Consider the following 18,204-nt stretch of genomic DNA (forward strand, 5'->3'; position numbering starts at 1 on the left):
GGTCTCCTTCATTGGTGTACTGCACAGTGGTTCTGTTCTATTCATGTTTTCTCCATGTTTTTGTTTGCTTTTGTCCCTACTGTTGTAGGTAAGTGTGTTAGCGGGTATGCGTGGTTTTTTGGTGCTTTTACTAACCATTATCACTAATCTGAGCATGGGAGTTTAATCTTTGAAAGTGTGTGATTAACCTGGAAGGTGGGGTTCGATCCCCCAGCGAGTTTGGCGTCCTGGTGGGCCCTCCGTTTATGGCGGTCCCAACCCTCAAGCCCTTGCACTCTGGCGGCGGGTTTGGATTAGACATTTAGGTCGGCAGGCATTGCACCGCCCTCACGGGAGCCTGGCCGTCCGCCTTAAACATAAAAAAAAAACAAGCGAGCACTTAACATCAGACAAAAGATGTTGGGTGAAGAACATGATGAGACCGCTAATAGCTACCGTAATCTGGGGGCTATCCAAGTTGCACTTAAAGATTACACCTCAGCCGCTGAGTCACACAAGCGAGCACTTAACATCAGACAAAAGGTATTGGGTGAAGAACATGAAAAGACTGCTGACAGCTACGATGAGCTGGGGCTTACCCAATATGCACTTGACAATTACACCTCAGCGGCTGAGTCACTCAAGCGAGCACTTAACATCAGACAAAAGGTATTGGGTGAAGAACATGAAAAGACTGCTGATAGCTACGATGAGCTAGGGGTTACCCAATATGCACTTGACAATTACACCTCCGCCGCTGAGTCATTCAAGCGAGCACTTAACATCAGACAAAAGGTATTGGGTGAAGACCATGAGAAGACCGCTTATAGCTACCATAATCTGGGGGTTACCCAATATGCACTTAAAGATTACACCTCAGCCGCTGAGTCACACAAGCGAGCACTTAACATCAGACAAAAGGTGTTGGGTGAAGAACATGATGAGACCGCTAATAGCTACCGTAATCTGGGGGCTATCCAAGTTGCACTTAAAGATTACACCTCAGCCGCTGAGTCAGAGAGGCGAGCACTTAACATCAGACAAAAGGTATTGGGTGAAGAACATGAGAAGACCGCTAATAGCTACCATAATCTGGGGGTTACCCAATATGCACTCAAAGATTACACCTCAGCCGCTGAGTCACACAAGCGAGCACTTAACATCAGACAAAAGGTCTTGGATGAAGAACATGATGAGACCGCTAATAGCTACCGTAATCTGGGGGCTATCCAAGTTGCACTTAAAGATTACACCTCAGCCGCTGAGTCACACAAGCGAGCACTTAACATCAGACAAAAGGTATTGGGGGAAGAACATGAAAAGACTGCTGAGAGCTACGATGAGCTAGGGGCTACCCAATATGTACTTAAAGATTACACCTCAGCCGCTGAGTCACACAAGCGAGCACTTAACATCAGACAAAAGGTATTGGGTGAAGAACATGAGAAGACCGCCAATTGCTACCATAATCTGGGGGTTACACAATATGCACTTAAAGATTACACCTCAGCCGCTGAGTCAGAGAAGCGAGCACTTAACATCAGACAAAAGGTATTGGGTGAAGAACATGAAAAGACTGCTGAGAGCTACGATGAGCTAGGGGCTACCCAATATGTACTTAAAGATTACACCTCAGCCGCTGAGTCACACCGGCGAGCACTTAACATCAGACAAAAGGTATTGGGTGAGGAACATGAGAGAACTGCTCACAGCTACTATAGCCTGGGGCTTGTAAGCTTTCGGTTCTACCTTGTTGAGCTGCGTCGTTGCCGTACTTTGCTACAGCGATTAGCAGTGAAAATTATTATTATTATTATTATTATTATTATTGCCCAATATGCACTTAAAGATCACAACTCAGCCGCAGAGTCACACAAGCGAGCACTTAACATCAGACAAAAGGTATTGGGTGAAGAACATGAAAAGACTGCTGACAGCTACTATAGCCTGGGGACTACCCAGCATACACTTGGAGACCGCACCTCAGCCACTGAGGCAGACCAGGGAGCGCTTAACATCAGGCAAAAGGTATTGGGTGAAGAATATAAAAAGGCCGTTAACAGCCATTATAATCTGGGGGTTACCCAATATATACCCTTTATGTAAATAAATTAAGACGGTTGATAAATCCGTGTGGGATTTTTCGATTTTCTTACTGTTTGCTTTACAATTTTTCTGTCAAGTTTACTGATTAAACCTGAACCGAGCGTTTTAAGTAGGAGGCCATTGCGGAAGATGCACTTAGATAAACGAAATTCTCTCACACGGTATTTAAGGTTAATATCTTGGAATTCTTTGGACCAAATTTCAAGGTAATCCGTAGAGTCTACAGACACTACTAATTCATTCAAAGAAGGCACATTGGCGTATACACGAAGTAGGTTTTTTTTTTCTCACATCTCATGAGACTCTAAGCAAATACATAATTTGCGGGTAACTATCCAACGGTTATTAAGGCACCCGTGACAAACCTTAAGGGTTCTTTGGTTCAGTTGTGCCGGTAAGGACCAGAATCAGAAATCCGGTTTGGTTTTTCCTGTGCAGGAAAATGTACAATAGGCGCCACAAGGCAGTTTTTAATTGGCGTTCATTGATGTGGTGGACTTAGTCTAGGAACGAGGTTGAATTTTGGCATCGACTGTTTCAGGCTTAATGAAGTGCTGAGCCACACTTAAGCGATAACCAGGCTTTTCACAGTTTACACTTATCTTCCGAATGATATTTGGCGAACAAAACAACTACACTTTCCTGACAAAAAAGGCTTTTGGAAGTTACTGCCACATATCTTTAATTTCCATAAGTCAAAAAACTTGCGGTCTATAGCCTGCCTTTGGTGGTAGATCGTTCAGAGGCAGAAAACTTTAGAAGTTTGTTATCAGATATGAGCGGGAGAAAACCTTGTAAGCAAAGATCATCGCGTTCAAATACATATATTTATTGAGCGACTTTTGGGATAAAGTAGACACAGGAATGGAAAATGGAGAAATTTGGCTCGTGCATGCAGAGAAAGATTTGAATTGCAGCGTCATTATGTGATGACTTTTGCAACCAGAAGTTTAATAAACGCAGGATTTTACTTAGTATTGGTTTTCTAGGAGGCCTGAGGTATGAGTTTATCATTCTGCAGAGTTGGATGGTTACCATCATTCTGGACTTCTCCGAGAAACGGTGTAAGTCACAAAGTGACTCATTCCTTGTCTGTTGACTTTGCTGCAGTACTTACACTAGTCCCCGCATTTCATCTGGCGATTTTAGTATTTCCATTTTGTCATGGCATCAATTTGTTCCTAAGTCTTAATCTCCATAACTCTCCATGATAACAAACAATGAAAGGCACTCAATAGCGATTTTGCTTAAAACAGCAAGGCCTTCAATTCGTTCCCTCTGAACCGTATATCCGGCCAGATTATAGGTCCGTGGCCTCTTGTTTCAACTGGCTTACGTACCCCGCAGTAAAACTTGATGGTAAATAATCGAGTGTGAGCAGCGAAGATTGGCTAAACCACGAGCCTTTATCCGTTTCGTTGAGATTCTTTGGCCATTCCACTTCGAATTTCTTTACCCCGTGTGCTGACAGCCAGGCTTTATTTTTTACTTTTGCCTGGATCCTTGGACCCTTCTCGTTCTATCTTTCTGCATTCACAGTATAGTTTTGACGCAAACAGATAGCAAAGATTTCCACATGCACCCGATATCAGGAGATGTTTACGCAGTTAAAATTCAAGGAACAGGATGTTTTACCGCAAGAAACCCTACGGGAGTCATTTATGTTGACGTGTGATAATTGCCTATTGACACTTTGGCGGGAAAACGAATTCAGTTTGAAAATACGTTTTCGTAAATAATTCGCGAGCGTTTCAATATTTTACACTAATTTTTCTTGGAAACTATTCTTAAATTATTAATGATTAGTTTGGTATAAAAATGAAAAAATTGGTTTTCGAAGGTGAACCGCATCCTTAACATATCTTAGTATCTTTATTTCTTCAAAAACCCTTGTTTTCTGACCCGGGATCCAATCCGTAATCCGATCCTGGGTTTGTCGACGACGCTCAAATTCAACCACGCTTCGGCCGGCGATACAAAATGTTTGTCAGGAAGTAACGATAATCAAAACAAGAAGTTTCCCGGACGTTGGCAATCCAACTAAAAGTTTTCAAAAGGTTCTCCTTCCATTCGCTGTTATGATTGGTTCACAGACTATTATCGCTAGTTGATTGGATTCTCGGGAGAAGATTAACTCCTTCTTAAAGCGTGGTCAGCAGGTTTCTCCTTGCGGCAGGATCGTAAGTAGTGGGTAAAGATGAGCCGATATGGGTTTCCCATCGATACGATACCGAGTAAGGCATTGATACTTTTCTTCGATATCGATACCGATACTGTGACGCCATGGAGCTAAATAGTAAGTCACGTGATTTGATTGACGAAATTTAAACCGTATTAGAGACGTACTTAAGTCGATCCTCGTGTTCGTCAATCAGTTCACTTTTCTAGCGCTCACACGCCAATACTTAGACTGGTACAATGCGGTGCTCATTGCCCAATCTCGAGCCCAAAGTCTTCTCGGCTCCTCGCCAGTGGTTACTTGTTGGTGTGATACAAGGCGCGGGCAGGTCACGTGCAATATCGAAAGCAAAGATACATTTTGCTAGTATCCTAACCCTAACCTAAAGTTTGTAGAAAAGCGATCATAGCAGTAATGAACCCTTCTTATACATCGAATGCAAACATGGCGTCCAATTTGAATCGTCATTGTTTTGGACTCACCAGCCTCGTCTTCACGTGGAAACACAAAAGGATTACTACATGTGTGAGAGGCTAGTGAGTCCAGAACAATGGCAACTCAAATTGCACGCCATACTTGCATTCGGTGTATGTAGCAGTGGAACTGAGGCCTAAAAAGAATTCAGGCCCATGCGGAATTTGGTTCATTACAGCGAGGATCGCTTACACATATTTTATGAAACCGCAGAACCGTTTATGTTTTTGGTACAGTTTTGTTACTTGAGACAGAAATTTTAAAATGTATGACTTTGTTTTTCAATGAATAAAGGCTGATAGTTTCTAAAGAAACTATCATATTTGTTTTTCAAAGTAGACTTCAGACAATTGAAACCCATCTCATTGTAAGTTAATGTTTTCTACCCTGGCAGTTGCTGACTCATTCTTCATGCATAACTAAATAATTGGCTTGGACAGAAATTTGTTGACGAAAAGAATGAAGTCATAAAATTTCTGCAGTTTGTGGGTATTTCAAAGTTCCCAAACTTACGATTTTTCTTTTGTTTGAAACTCGTATGAGTAAAACTCCCACATCATGGTAATTTCTGATATTTCACAACCACAGATTAATTGGCCATGGAGTTTCGTATTATGTTCTGCCTATCAGACTTTATTTCTCCCTCCCTTATCAAGCAAATGAGTGTAAAATCTTAACTCCACTGATTTCATTGCTTTAGGATTCCCTTGGAGAAAATCCAGTGCACAAGGCTGCTCGCCGTGGAAGAAGTCAACGTTTGAGGTTGTTACAGGCATTTGGTGCTCCCTTAACCCTTCAACTCCCATAAGTGACCAAGACAGAATTTCTCCTTACAATATCAATAGAATATCAAGCAGACAAGTGATGAGAATAAGGAGAAAAAGAAAATCGGGGGATTATCAGTTGATCTAATACCAAATTCTCCAACTAACATCATAAGAAGAATTACTTTTGAGATCTTGGGAGTGAAAGGGTAAAGGTATTTAGCACCATGCTCACATTTAAAGATGACTCTTAAATTCCAAGGTTTCGTGTTTGACAGAGCTGTCAATAAGAGCTTACCAGAACCTCTTGGCAGTCCGCCATTTCTTGCCAGCTTCTTTTCCCCTCATTACACTATCAGTCCCGGAGGAAAGTTGTACAAAATTGTTGAAATAACAAAACAGTTTGTACAGGACACTCTGTGTTTTTGAGCTGGATGCATTTACCCTTAGCAAGTTTAGACAAATGATTAAATTGCACGTTAAGAGTTTGCGTTGAGGTTCTTGTGGACGTTAGCAAAGGCTTGGCAAATTTTAACTGAATAGTCCCTAATCATGTGCGTAATTTGATGAAATAACGATGGTGTTTACGATACCCTGGCCACCAACTGGCTTTTACTTGTTATCAACTTTCAAACTTATTGACAGCACTGGTTTGAGCAAGTGAACCTTTCACCCTTGTACCCCTTCGGCTTACAGAAAGTCATTTCAATTTGGTGCTATCTTAAGATACTACTTGACTCGCTGATATGCACCTGTCTGACATACAAGTGTTTCTATTCCCATCACCTGTTTGCTGAAAAATTTACTTTAATTGTAAGAAGTTCAATGCTCGACTCCATATCTATATAAGCTGTTTAATCTGACTCGTACAATCTGGTTGACTAAAAGGAAAACAATATTACTGAATAAAGAAAACGAAACGGAACGAAACAAAATAACACTTACAAGATTTGTAAGTCTGAGAGAAACGACACCTGCGAAAACCCAAAACTTTACTCACACGCTCGCGAGGGGGTCCAGACCATAATATGCATATCTAACCCAGTACCGCGCAGTTATGGTAAAACTAAATATGACGTATTTTAATCAGCAAGAGAATTTACTCGTTAATCACATCTCTGCGTGAAAAAGTTAACCTTCAGGTACAGTATAAGACAGTTTTCATATTAAATGGAGCATAACCAACCTCTGTTATCTTTCAGTACTTTTAACATGTACCGGCAAACACCCAGTGACGTTGCCTCCATGCCTGGGTTTGAACAAAGAGTTCAGTTCTCGAGAAATCCCAGCCCTGCTACAGGTAAACACTTTCTTCGTCATTTATACCATAATGGTGATCTGTTAATCAAAATAGATGTGTAGGAGCAACTAGATGTAGGTCACTCAATTTTGCTTCTTTACACTTTATCTTTAAAGTAGTTTTATCCCATTTATTTCTTCATAATTGATGAATTATCTTCTTAAATTCCAGTGTCCAGTCAGAGAAAAAGTAAAAGATTACTTGATGATGGAGGCTACCCAGAGCAAGTAAAAAGACCCAAAAATGGTTGGTATTTTCTCACAGGACTATCACTATTCTAAATATACCTTGTTCAGTGATGAGTTGAAACAAAGTATTTAAATTTACCGCCACACCCTTACGAATATTCTTATCAATAAAATCCTCTGATGAGTGGGTAATCACGAAACAGGCTTGTAGGAATGAAAGCGTAGTCTTAATATTTTCCTAACCCAACGTATATCTATAAATATAGAAAAGTGCGAAGATTACGCTTTGATCCCTACAAGCCTGTTTCGTGATTGCTTACTCTTCAGGGGATCTTCCCCTGATGGGTGAACAATCCTGAAACAGGCTTGTAGGGATGAAAGTGTAGTATTTGTATTTTTCAAACTCAACATAGATTGCGCTCTACTTTTATGTATATACAATATATGTACCTATAACATCTGCAGGACTGTTTCGGCCCTCTGGGCCTCATCAGTGCAAAACTGATTCTAGGATGGGCCTCATCAGTGCAATGCTGATTCTAGGATAGAGGTAACGCCAAATAGCCACCCCTAATGATTCCACATTTGTGGTTTCATCTAGGCCATGCCAGAGTGCTTAAACTAGTAACCAGTGAGCATGGTGCAATTTCATGACCTGACCCATCCTAGAAGAGTGCTCAATTTAGGACTCGAAAGTAAAGCTTTGTAATGCCAAAGAGCTATATATCATCAGGGCTTGATCAGTACAAAGTTGTGCAAACTAAGGCTAGTTAAATTTATACTATAGGCTGCTAAGGTTTGTTAATGGTAAGTTAATGGACCTTCGGCGAAGTGCATCCGAACTCTCCAAAACTAAATTTAACGCTTTTTCCCTCATTAGCTGCAGAATGACGCGAATGATCGACCCAATGAAGAGCGATCTACTGAAACAAGACCGAACAGCAAAACTAAGTTTAATTTCTTGTTGATTCATTAAAAGTAATGTACATTAATCGTGATAACTAGTAATCATCGAAGATATGGAAAGTGCGTTCGATCTCTAGTAAAAGTTTTTTTATTGTACTGATTGCGCAGAAATATTCAGGGAAAGTGGATTGTGGGGTGCTTTTGGTCAGTGCCATAAACCAGTGGCAAAGTTGAACACAACAATAAGGTTTAATAGTTCAACATCTTAGTACTGCACTTGATATAATGGCAGTGACCAAAACAACTAATAGGACAACATTGAACAAACCGATATATCATGTTTAACAGTAGCATACTAAGTTGGAATTCAATGAGAAACTTGCGTAACTCAATATGTCAATGTACTTTGTGGTCTACGGTTTAAAAATTACTTTAGAACGAGATGAGTTCACTACGTTGCAATTAAAAAAGAAAATTGTATAACTCAACATGTGAACGTATTTTGTGGTCCACTTGTAAAATTACTTTGTAACGAGATGAGTTCGCTGAGTCGCAATTCAAAACGTAATTTGTGTAAATCAAAGTACAAAAGCGAGGCTTTTCGGTAGCAACCGTTGCTCAGGGCAAAACCCTATACTCGTTTCTCTGTGCGAGTGCGAGTTGTTTACAATTTGTTGAAGCGTTTTTTTCGAAGATATTCCCATAGCACACAAAGAGGTATGAAAAGAATTGCTCATCAATCTTTTTTAAAATGCTTGGGAGGCATTTCAAGATCAGTAGACTCATTCCATTTTGTTTGCGAAGCCTTTTGTAATGCAAATGTACGTACACGGGTGCCTTTGGGAAGTTTCATATGAGGAACGTCGCGACTAGAATCGCTTACAATCGCTAGCAGGTTCTACATTTTCTGTATTTTCCGAGGATATGCTTGTAATTATACTTAGGCATAAAATTAAAGAAATACGGGTATATCGACGATTCAAAACATAGTTATGTTATAAGTATTGGTCCTGGCCGGACCAATACTCGTGGTCTTAAAATAAGTGAGGAGAATTTGCTACCTTTCTATAATCAAGAAATGGATAGATATCCTAGTCTTCTCGGATAAGGACGAATAAATCGTAGGCCCCGTATCCTGGCAGGGTTAGGGGTAGGAGACGTAATTTCCCACGCAGGTGGGATGGGTGGGTGTTGGCCCTTAAGAGCCCCTGTGGGGAGTGGTCAATTAACCTATGTAGGTATGTAGGTATGTATGTATTTATGTTACAAATGTTAGCTTTCCTGTGCCATGTATAGCCCTGCGCAAAGGAAATACGTCAATTGTAATGAATACACATTGTCTAATAAACCTTTAAACTTCTGTGAACTGTGCCTAAAGCCGTTTTCTTTTTGAATCTCTTTTTCTTCTTAATCCCGGTGAAGAACGCCCGAAAATTGTTGTGTACCGATGTGTTAAGACAGGATATCGTGCAGATGTAGGTGGTAGAGATGTCATCTACCACTGTTTTTCAATAAAGAATCCATCAAAACTGAAGGTAACTTCTGCTACATTATAAACCTTTTGTGGTTTTATTGAACAAATTCTGATTTTATACAGTTTATATCTAAATATATACAATACATTATGATTATAGACCTGGTTTATCGAAATTCAGAGAGATGTTTCGCAGGAATTTCAAAGCATCGAGCGAACAAAAATATGTTCACTTCACTTTCAGTACTCGCATTTTCGCCGCCATATTTGCAATCGGTGTATTCAGCTCAAGGCAGTCAAGAAAACATTTGTACATGAGATCGAAGCTATTTGTGCCACGTAGCCAGTCAACCAGCCAGTCTGCCAGTCCACCAGTCCGCCAGTCCGCCAGTCCGCCAGGCCGCCAGTCCACCAGTCCATCAGTCCACCAGTCTACCAGTCCGCCAGTCCGCCAGTCCGCCAGTCCGCCAGTCCACCAGTCCACCAGTCCACCAGTCCACCAGTCCACCAGTCCACCAGTCCACCAGTCCACCAGCCTACCATTCTACCAATCGACCAGTCCACCAGTCCAAAATGGCGCCCAAAGCCCGAATTCCCATACCATCGCCATCGTTCCCCTTGGGAATGGTCCATAAAGCCCTCGAGAGTGATTTCCGTAAAAACGACACCATTAGTATGCGTTCTCCTTCGTCGAACGTAATTATGGCTTTTCAGCGAGAACCGAAGTTGACTTTGTAAAAGACTTACAAAAGTACAGTACAAGTGAAGATAAAAGGCGAAGATCGATGTGGCTTAATAACTCGTTGGGATTTCTTGTTTTTAGCAGTATATGTACATGTAGTACGTTTAATGGCCCACAAGCTTTACCGTAAAGTGTTTTCCTTGGTCGTACGCATGCATCAAGGCGTATAGGTTTAAAATATGCTGTCACTGATGAACTTACGGGCACAAGCTTTTAAGTTAGCTTCATAATCACCAAAGACTGGCGTTTTTTACTTGGAATAGAGAAAATATTTGAAAATAGTGCATTTAAATACTTGGTCCATTTGCTGTAGCATACCAGATTCCATGTTTACGATGGGCCAGTTCTCTACCAACTCGAAGATTTGATAATGACCATGGATATGCCAAGTTATTCTAACTGATTTAAACTTTTCAGAATCAATTTAGCTCCAATCATTGTTTATCAAAGATAAGTGGGGGAATAAGTAATGTCAAATAATTCAATAGGGCGGACGGGGATAGTGTCCTTCAACTCAACACAGTTGGCAGGTTCTTTTACATTTAGACTTGACGTATGTACTTTGCTGACATCGACGTCTCCAAGACTGATAGCGACATTTTCGAGTACTGTCCTCGCACCTCCCTAAAACAGGGAGGAAAAACTTGGTTACGGTTTAAATGCATGAAATCATTGACTAAAAACTCGTCTCTGTTGTATAATTATATATGCATGGAAAAAGAAAATAGATAAAAAATGCAGTAAATTCATTTTCAATCAGAAAGACTGACTGCTTCTACTAAAAGAGACAGGTTTACCCAGTCCTCCAAAAGGATATTCCGTTCATCGTTAAATACGGACAGGCTCATTTCGTATATATGAATAAACGCCAACTTCTTCTAAAACTGCTCATGATACGAAAATCGTATATGCATACAGAGCAAGATGCGTTTACATATCGAAAAATTTAACTCAGGAGTCCTTTTCGTCACTTTATCTCCCTCTCTTACTTTCTCAACTTAACTCGTTTGGAAAATAATTTTGTAGTAGCTGACAGTTTTATAGAGAAATCGTTGTTTAAAGAAAATCCAAATCATTTTTTAACTGAAGGGAGAATGATAAGAATGGTGCAATTTTGACATGATAATTGGATTCGAACGATGACAATAAAAATTGTTCGACTTCTCCACAGGGATGTGCAAGCTATTTGAAAATTTTGCAGCTGTACTGGTTTTAACTTCCCCCTCTGTCCTTTTTCTTTCCCTCTCTGTTTAAACTCTGCATTGTACATAAGGTTCGCCTGCTGAGCATCAGTCAGACTTAAACGTTTCCTCTGACCAATGGTTACCCGGAAAAGAAATCGGTATTTTTTTTTTTTTTTTTTTTTGCGTTAGCCTTTCAGAATGTTTAAGATGGCGTGTTAATCAGTTTAAAGAAAATCTGTTACAAATGGTACAATCTGATTTGCTACGCGGATCAATGTCAGTCAGCTTCTGAGCAACTGCGCACCTACCCCTTCCATAACCGAACAATAGTCAACTGATGACAAGTTAGGGTTAGTGTTGGTTTAGGGGAGGGGTGGGTGCGCAATTGCTCAGATATTGACAATACCCGCCATCTATTTCGTGATAGATATTGTGTATAGCGTTAAGCTTAGAACAGTGGCGGATTTAGGGAAGGGACCCAGGGGCCCGGTCCCCCTCTTATTTTGGGAAATAAATAAACGCAGAGGGAAGAAAAGCCGGCAGGTGTACATGTACACACAAAAATCTGGGTCCCCCCCTTAGCTCAAGGTCCGGATTCGCCACTAGGCCTTTCTCGATTGTGCCACTGTGGAGTAAGCAATAGATGATCAGGGACGTTAACCCTTTAACTCCAATGAGTGACCAAGACAGAAATTCTCCTAACAATGTTAATACAATATCAAGCAGATGAGTTATGAGAATAAAGAAAAATATCAATCTTGGGAATATTGGTACATCCGTTCACGAATTCTCCGATCTGACGTCATAAGAATGGAATGACAGATAGTGAGGAGAATTTCTAATAAGATCTTGGGATAAAAGGAATGATGCAATTCTTTGCGTGAACAACTATGTATTTAAATAGAATTTGAACTATAGACTCTAGATAACGATGGCTAAACATACCCCTTGTTTTTTAACAACTATCGTTGGCTTTCTACTCTTGCTATAAGCTTTACTTCTGTAATGCATCAAACTTCCATAATCATATGGCGTACTAAGTGAGTCAGTTTTTGAACGGTGGTACTTGTGAAAATTTTTCTTTGCTCCTGAGAGAGAAAGACTATCGCTAAGGACAAAGAAACGCAGTGCGTTCACACTTTGAGTGAAAAATAGATTAAAGGTGAACTGGTGCAACAATCACTTGGAAATTTTCGGAAATCAATGCTTACCTGGGCGGACGTTTTCATACTTTATTTTGATATAAGAGTCCCTATCAGGTCGAGACTGTTCGTGATAAAATCCGATTGCATCCCCTGAGAGAAGTAAAACTTTATATATTAAAAGCCATATCACAGGTACTGTTAGCTTAAGAATGCGAGCTTGGCAAGAATTTTAAATTGTCACTCTGAAACTCTTCATCGTAACAGCTATTCAGGCGATACAATGAAAACAACCCCACAGGAACCTAGATTTATCGCAGTCAGGTTAAAAGGTTCTTATTAGTGTTTTGGAATTTTACTGACTGTACAGGACATTTAAAAAATTAACTGAACATGGATTTCGTCATTTAAGTGCGTTATCATAATTCAAACTCTTGATTATCAGGAACGTATACTTTACAACACTGATTAGGAAAAATAATTTTTCTGGAGAGATTAACAAAGTACGTGTAACACAAAGATAAATGAAAAAGATCATTAGATTTCCGACAGTTACGAATAAAATTTTAAAAGCTTTTTAAATTGAGCACTCTAAGCACATGTCGCGAAAAACAACAGCATTCTAGGCGATGGTGCACCTCTATAATGAAATGCCTGAAAATCTCTACCCTACTGTGGCTTTTGGCGGAACATCACTATGGATTTACCTATTTCATGAGCAATTATTCCTTTCAACCAACATCTTGGTCCGAGGAAGATTCCCTGACGGCGGCCGGTTCTCCCCACAAATGATGCACAGCTGGTGTATAGAAATGGCGTATTCTTTCAGTGTTTTAACATTTCAAGAATAGCCATATAAACAGTAAATGCATTCGTATGTTCACACACAATCTATCTTGGATAGTAATGGGATTTTCAGCACAAATTTTCATACGTTTCGTAATGTATATTTGAATCGCCTGCACTCATCTGTAGTGAAATATGAATAACAGTGACATCGCTAGTATTATTTACTGGGATCAATGGATTTCTAGACGTGCAATGATTTTCAGATTTTAAATCTTCTCAGAACAGTGATTGCTACATATACTTACTTACCGATTGCTATACTGAAACAGGATGTAAGCTTTTTCGTTTGTTCTCTTCTTAAACCGGATGCAAGTTTTCGCCCTCCATTCCGCCATTGCTGCTTTGATGGCTGTCATAGCTCGGGATTTTCGACCTAAAAGTAAGTAACTTTTGGTTGGCGATTAAAAAATTTTTGCGGAAGTTGGGCAACGAATTCCTTCTTAGTCAATTCAGCGTAAGGTTCACAACTTTCATAGAAGGAAACTTAGCTCCGTAATTAGAGATCAATTGAGAATTCGACCAATAAATTGATAGATTAATGCTGATTGAATGATTGATTGGTTGATTGACTTAAATATTTGAACCAAGAGTACACGGTAAGGAAATTGGGAGGATTTTCAAAAAGGAATTGTTTTATCCAAAATAGTTCTCCAGCAAAATATGGAGTCCCGAGCGCTTAAAGTCAAATCAAATTAAAAGGAATCCGCCGACTCGTATGACATCATGGTTCTCTAACTTTCCTTCCCCCTTCTTGTTGAAACATAATGATGGTCTAGGGATACAGGTAAACGCTCTAAAGAAATTACCGAGGTTTATATTGATTTTGTATTTTATGACTCCCCTTGGCCACAATTTGGATCTTGACGTGGCTCTCTTATGGCGAGAACCATCAATGTCCAATTCTTTTTCTGCTCTTTCCTGTTGCTCTTTCGGGAGAATCATGTCTCCTTCAAACAGACTAGAGTTTCGTATACTAAAATTCTCTAAAAAGAGAAATCATAAAGGATTTAATATAATACAAAGCCTAAGGCAGCTCATATTTTGTCGAATACGACATGATGAAAAGATCGCTTTAATTTCTATTGCCGCACTAACGTGCTGGGCTCAGAGTTTCCAACGCTTATAGATCGATTTTCATAATGCTTAACGGATGAGATTTTTTCCGATGAAAAGCAGTCGATATTTACCCCTACTTTACTATATAACAGCTGTAGATAATCGCGGCTTTTTTTTTGTGCGCTAATAATTCTAACAAGCTCTCCATTTCGATTGGTCAGTCTTGATATTTTGAATCATGTCTTCTTTTAAGTGTAAAAAAAATAATTTAGGATACTGAAATGCAGTGCAATCGTCCCCTTGTCAGGTGGTCGCAATGTAACTCAGGTAATTGGCTGTTCCTAAAACAGAACAGGCACATTTTCCGACCCTAACTTCCATGAGCTGCTTGATATGTTTTAATGACGCACATACTCTTACCATCGGTACTGTGTGATGCACTAAGCACAGACCTCAGCAGCAGAAGAGCGAAAATCCACCTCATCTTTAACTTAACTCTGGAGAAAGGAGTGTTTTAAAAAACAACTACCGGTGAAACGCTAGAATACCTTCAGCTATATATAGTATTTTGGAACGTCCAACATCAAGAGTGCCGAATAAGATTTAGACAGTGGTTAGAACCACTTAGGATTCTCAACTATTTTCGTAATACTCGTGTACGCTTGAAAGAAGCAATATATAAGTGTTTCGTAAGAGATAAGCCGCTCAATGATTGTGCATCTGCAATGTAAACAAACAAATTTGGTCTACACTTGAGTAACAATGACTTCAGCGGTACTGCGTTCGTTTAACCCATGTTTTAGCTTCTTTCAAAATTAAAGCCATTGTCTGGGTTGATAAAATCGTCAACCACACACCGGCTGCGAATATAGAAATGAATAAATGAATAACTGAATAAAAAGAAAAGCATGGATATAGCACTTAAATCGACCAATCCTCTCAGCACTCTACAAGATTGTCTGTCGAAATGATATGGGAGAAATAAAAAAAAAACTGAAATACGGCAGGCATATATAATAAAAGAAAACTGTATCAGCGATAAACTGGGATACTTAGCTTAAGCTCTAAATGTTATACGTGTAAATATCCAAAAAAGAATATCTCAATGAATCTCAACTTTAGAAGGAACTTCAGATGACTGAATGAGTTTGAAAGTCTCTTTGAACCACGGGCAGAAATTTTTTAAAAAGCTAACTGAGTATAAGTTAGAGCCATTTCTTCTACTTTTTTTCATTATGAAGGGGGTTTAGCGTTTAAAAACACCTTAAGGATAAATTCAACCGATAACATATAATATATAGACAAGCTAATATCTAAAAAGAACGCGGTGATATTGGATTATGATAACTGGCAGTGACGAGCCATGTATTGCCTTCCTTTTTTAATGACCTCTTGAGCTGAAATTAACAGTTCCTGTGCAAAGGAATACTTCATGCATTGACGTAGTTTAGAAGTATTGAAGGAGAAAAATATCTGGGAAAAATTTCCAATGAAAACGGAAAGTAAGGCCGTTGTACCAATGACTCACCCGCGGTATTTCAGGTATTTACGCAAAGTATTCGCTGCCAACTTCAATATGACGTTATTTCTAGCCTCGGGTTAAAAAGTTATTTTGGGATAGCAGATATTGTCTCAATATGTCCAATCTGTAAGTTGTATCTTTGAAATCCTACAGTGCCAATAAACTTTGTTGTTTTTGTTCTTGTTCAGCGTTCATAAACTTCAATAAAACAATAGAACCAACTGAGAAGATACATGAGGCCTTTTAAGATAATGCAATATATATATCTGTTCGAAAAGAAGACTTTTAGTTACATCATGATTATCATATTTATGTTGAACCATTTAATAATGAGTATAGGAAGCATATTTAACCTTTCGCTTTTTTCAATCACTATTCCCATGAAAGAAATAGATTACTGACGTAATTTCAAAAGTTACCTCAAATGTTAAAGGAAATATGAAACAATGAAGGACCCATATATATATATATTTACGTACATATTGAATGATCGTTTCTTTCAAACCCTACACGCTCAGTTTAAAATCTACTTCCTGGGGAAAAAAGACTTTTATGGCGTAATTTCGAATAGCTAAAGCAGCGAGTAAAAGGCAAGGATTACTTTATTTTTTCGATGTTGGAAAACGTTGATCCATATCGTTTCCTGTACGTGGATACAGAGCTTGAAGTAGCTGTGGATAGGGAGCCATTTCAGTGACGAAGTTCGAGCAAGAAATTAACCACATGTGGGAGTAGATTAAAAGCTCTCCAAAGTATCACGTTGCTACGTTACGGGTTTGCTGAGCGAAGTTTGTTTAATTTGCGGTTTTTCTTTTAACTGCGTCTTTCTTTTTTACCTATTTTATTTTTCTTCCTTTTTCTTTCTTTTTTTTCTTTTTTTTTTTTTTTACGGTTACTTTCCGCCTACTTAAACGTCTTTCAAAATTAAATCAAAATGAAATCAAACTGAAAGCCGGAAAACAAAAGATTGGCCAACCATTACTCTTTTAATTCAACGCTTTGACATGTTTTATCTCGGGTTTAGCTGAAGAAGAAGAGCATGATAAAAAAAAACACCAAACAATTGCATGAAAAGAAATGAAAAAAACACGCTAAAAAGCAGTAAGAAAGTTACAAAGGGAATGATCCAAAAATGCAACTTTTAAAGTCTCTTTCCGCGCTAAGATTTAGAGCTACCCTACGGTTTATGGAACTTGAAAATTTGGAAAAGTTTTCAAGCTCATTGTCTGCAATTAAATCGTTTCTCTATCGATCTCCTTCCTTCTTTGTTCAGTTCATTACACTGTATTTTAACTATGACCTCCCATGTCGCATCTATTTGTAATTCACAACCTGTTGTCAGAATGTGTCCTATGATCTGGTGAAAAAGTACATCGCCAAGCGATTTGCTGAAGCCAAAAAATAGAGGACGAGTTGAAACCTTAATAAGCCGCCGACTCTCCGACGACGCGTCGAAACTGACCCATCTATACTGAGAAAGAAAACCGCTGAAACTAATTATTTGCTTAGTAAATAGTCACATTGTAGGTTAGAATTTAGATATTAGGGAACTTTAGCATCACGTTTTCGGCAAACGGCGAACCTTAGGAGGTCACGTGACCACCGCTTTGCCGTCGCGTTTGTAGTTTGCGGTTCCAGTTTCGACGGGAAGAAGGCGCTCAAGCCGTAACTTGTGACTTACGGGAAGGTTTTTTGGCCGCTTAACGAAACCAACTTACTTTTGACACTCTTAGTAAGAATTTTCTACCTTTTATGGATGCAACTGTCGTTTTTTGTGATTAAAAACAATGTATTTTGCATGATCTAAATGGAAGAAAGTCGAGTGGGGAAAGAGGTTGAAAACAAAGTGGCGGCTCGAAGTTCTTAAAATTGCGCATGCAAAGAAGCACAGTTATGGAGTTCTAAATCAATGTGGACTTCTAAATCAATCTATTTCTAGAAAATGCCTTTAAGATGGCCAAGACGTGATGCTGGCGACCGAAGTGACCCAGCGAAGGCCAAAGTGTCCCGCTGATTATGAGGAAATTGCGAGGGTACTTTCCCCTATTTTTTCGGAGGACAAAAAAGCCGTTGTGCTCTCAGGGCGAGCATGTAGAAAAAGGATGAATGGCCTTATCTCAAAATACCTTGAAGAAAATAAAAAGGCTCTTAAAAGGTAGGCATTTCCCGCCAAAAGACGTCAACGCCATGCTAAATTCAATTTTGGTGACGACGGCAAACGTGAAACCTCAAACCGCCAGCAGCCGTTTGTCGTTCGCAGTAAGTGCGATGCTAAAGGTCCCTATTGATCAACCTTCGATTATCGTTCAAAAGCAGAGTGAAAGTACTCTGCACGAACG

General features: G+C 39.4%; 1 protein-coding gene, 1 long non-coding RNA gene and 1 pseudogene across 3 annotated transcripts in view; 2 read left to right on the forward strand and 1 right to left on the reverse strand.

Moving 5' to 3' along the window:
- Nucleotides 1-14,827, reverse strand: part of LOC148722826 (zinc metalloproteinase nas-14-like) — a 38,689-nt gene extending 23,862 nt beyond the window's left edge. The window contains exons 1-5 of the mRNA XM_088732526.1: nucleotides 14,764-14,827; nucleotides 14,094-14,270; nucleotides 13,537-13,660; nucleotides 13,146-13,237; nucleotides 12,508-12,591 (exon numbers count right to left, since the gene is read on the reverse strand). Coding sequence (XP_088588652.1) covers nucleotides 12,508-12,591; nucleotides 13,146-13,237; nucleotides 13,537-13,660; nucleotides 14,094-14,270; nucleotides 14,764-14,827 — 541 coding nt within the window. The remainder of the gene's footprint in view (nucleotides 1-12,507; nucleotides 12,592-13,145; nucleotides 13,238-13,536; nucleotides 13,661-14,093; nucleotides 14,271-14,763) is intronic.
- Nucleotides 1-18,204, forward strand: part of LOC148722827 (uncharacterized) — a 65,190-nt pseudogene that overhangs the window by 13,261 nt on the left and 33,725 nt on the right. The window contains exon 6 of the transcript XR_015991491.1: nucleotides 373-2,007. The product of XR_015991491.1 is annotated as an uncharacterized LOC148722827 (transcript). The remainder of the gene's footprint in view (nucleotides 1-372; nucleotides 2,008-18,204) is intronic.
- Nucleotides 4,735-8,384, forward strand: LOC148722828 (uncharacterized). The gene is made up of 4 exons (XR_015991490.1): nucleotides 4,735-5,500; nucleotides 6,705-6,802; nucleotides 6,974-7,048; nucleotides 7,871-8,384. It is a non-coding gene; the product is annotated as an uncharacterized LOC148722828 (long non-coding RNA).

The sequence above is a fragment of the Stylophora pistillata genome, chromosome 9 (assembly GCF_964205215.1).
Source record: "Stylophora pistillata chromosome 9, jaStyPist1.2, whole genome shotgun sequence".
NCBI classification, from domain to species: Eukaryota; Metazoa; Cnidaria; class Anthozoa; order Scleractinia; family Pocilloporidae; genus Stylophora; species Stylophora pistillata.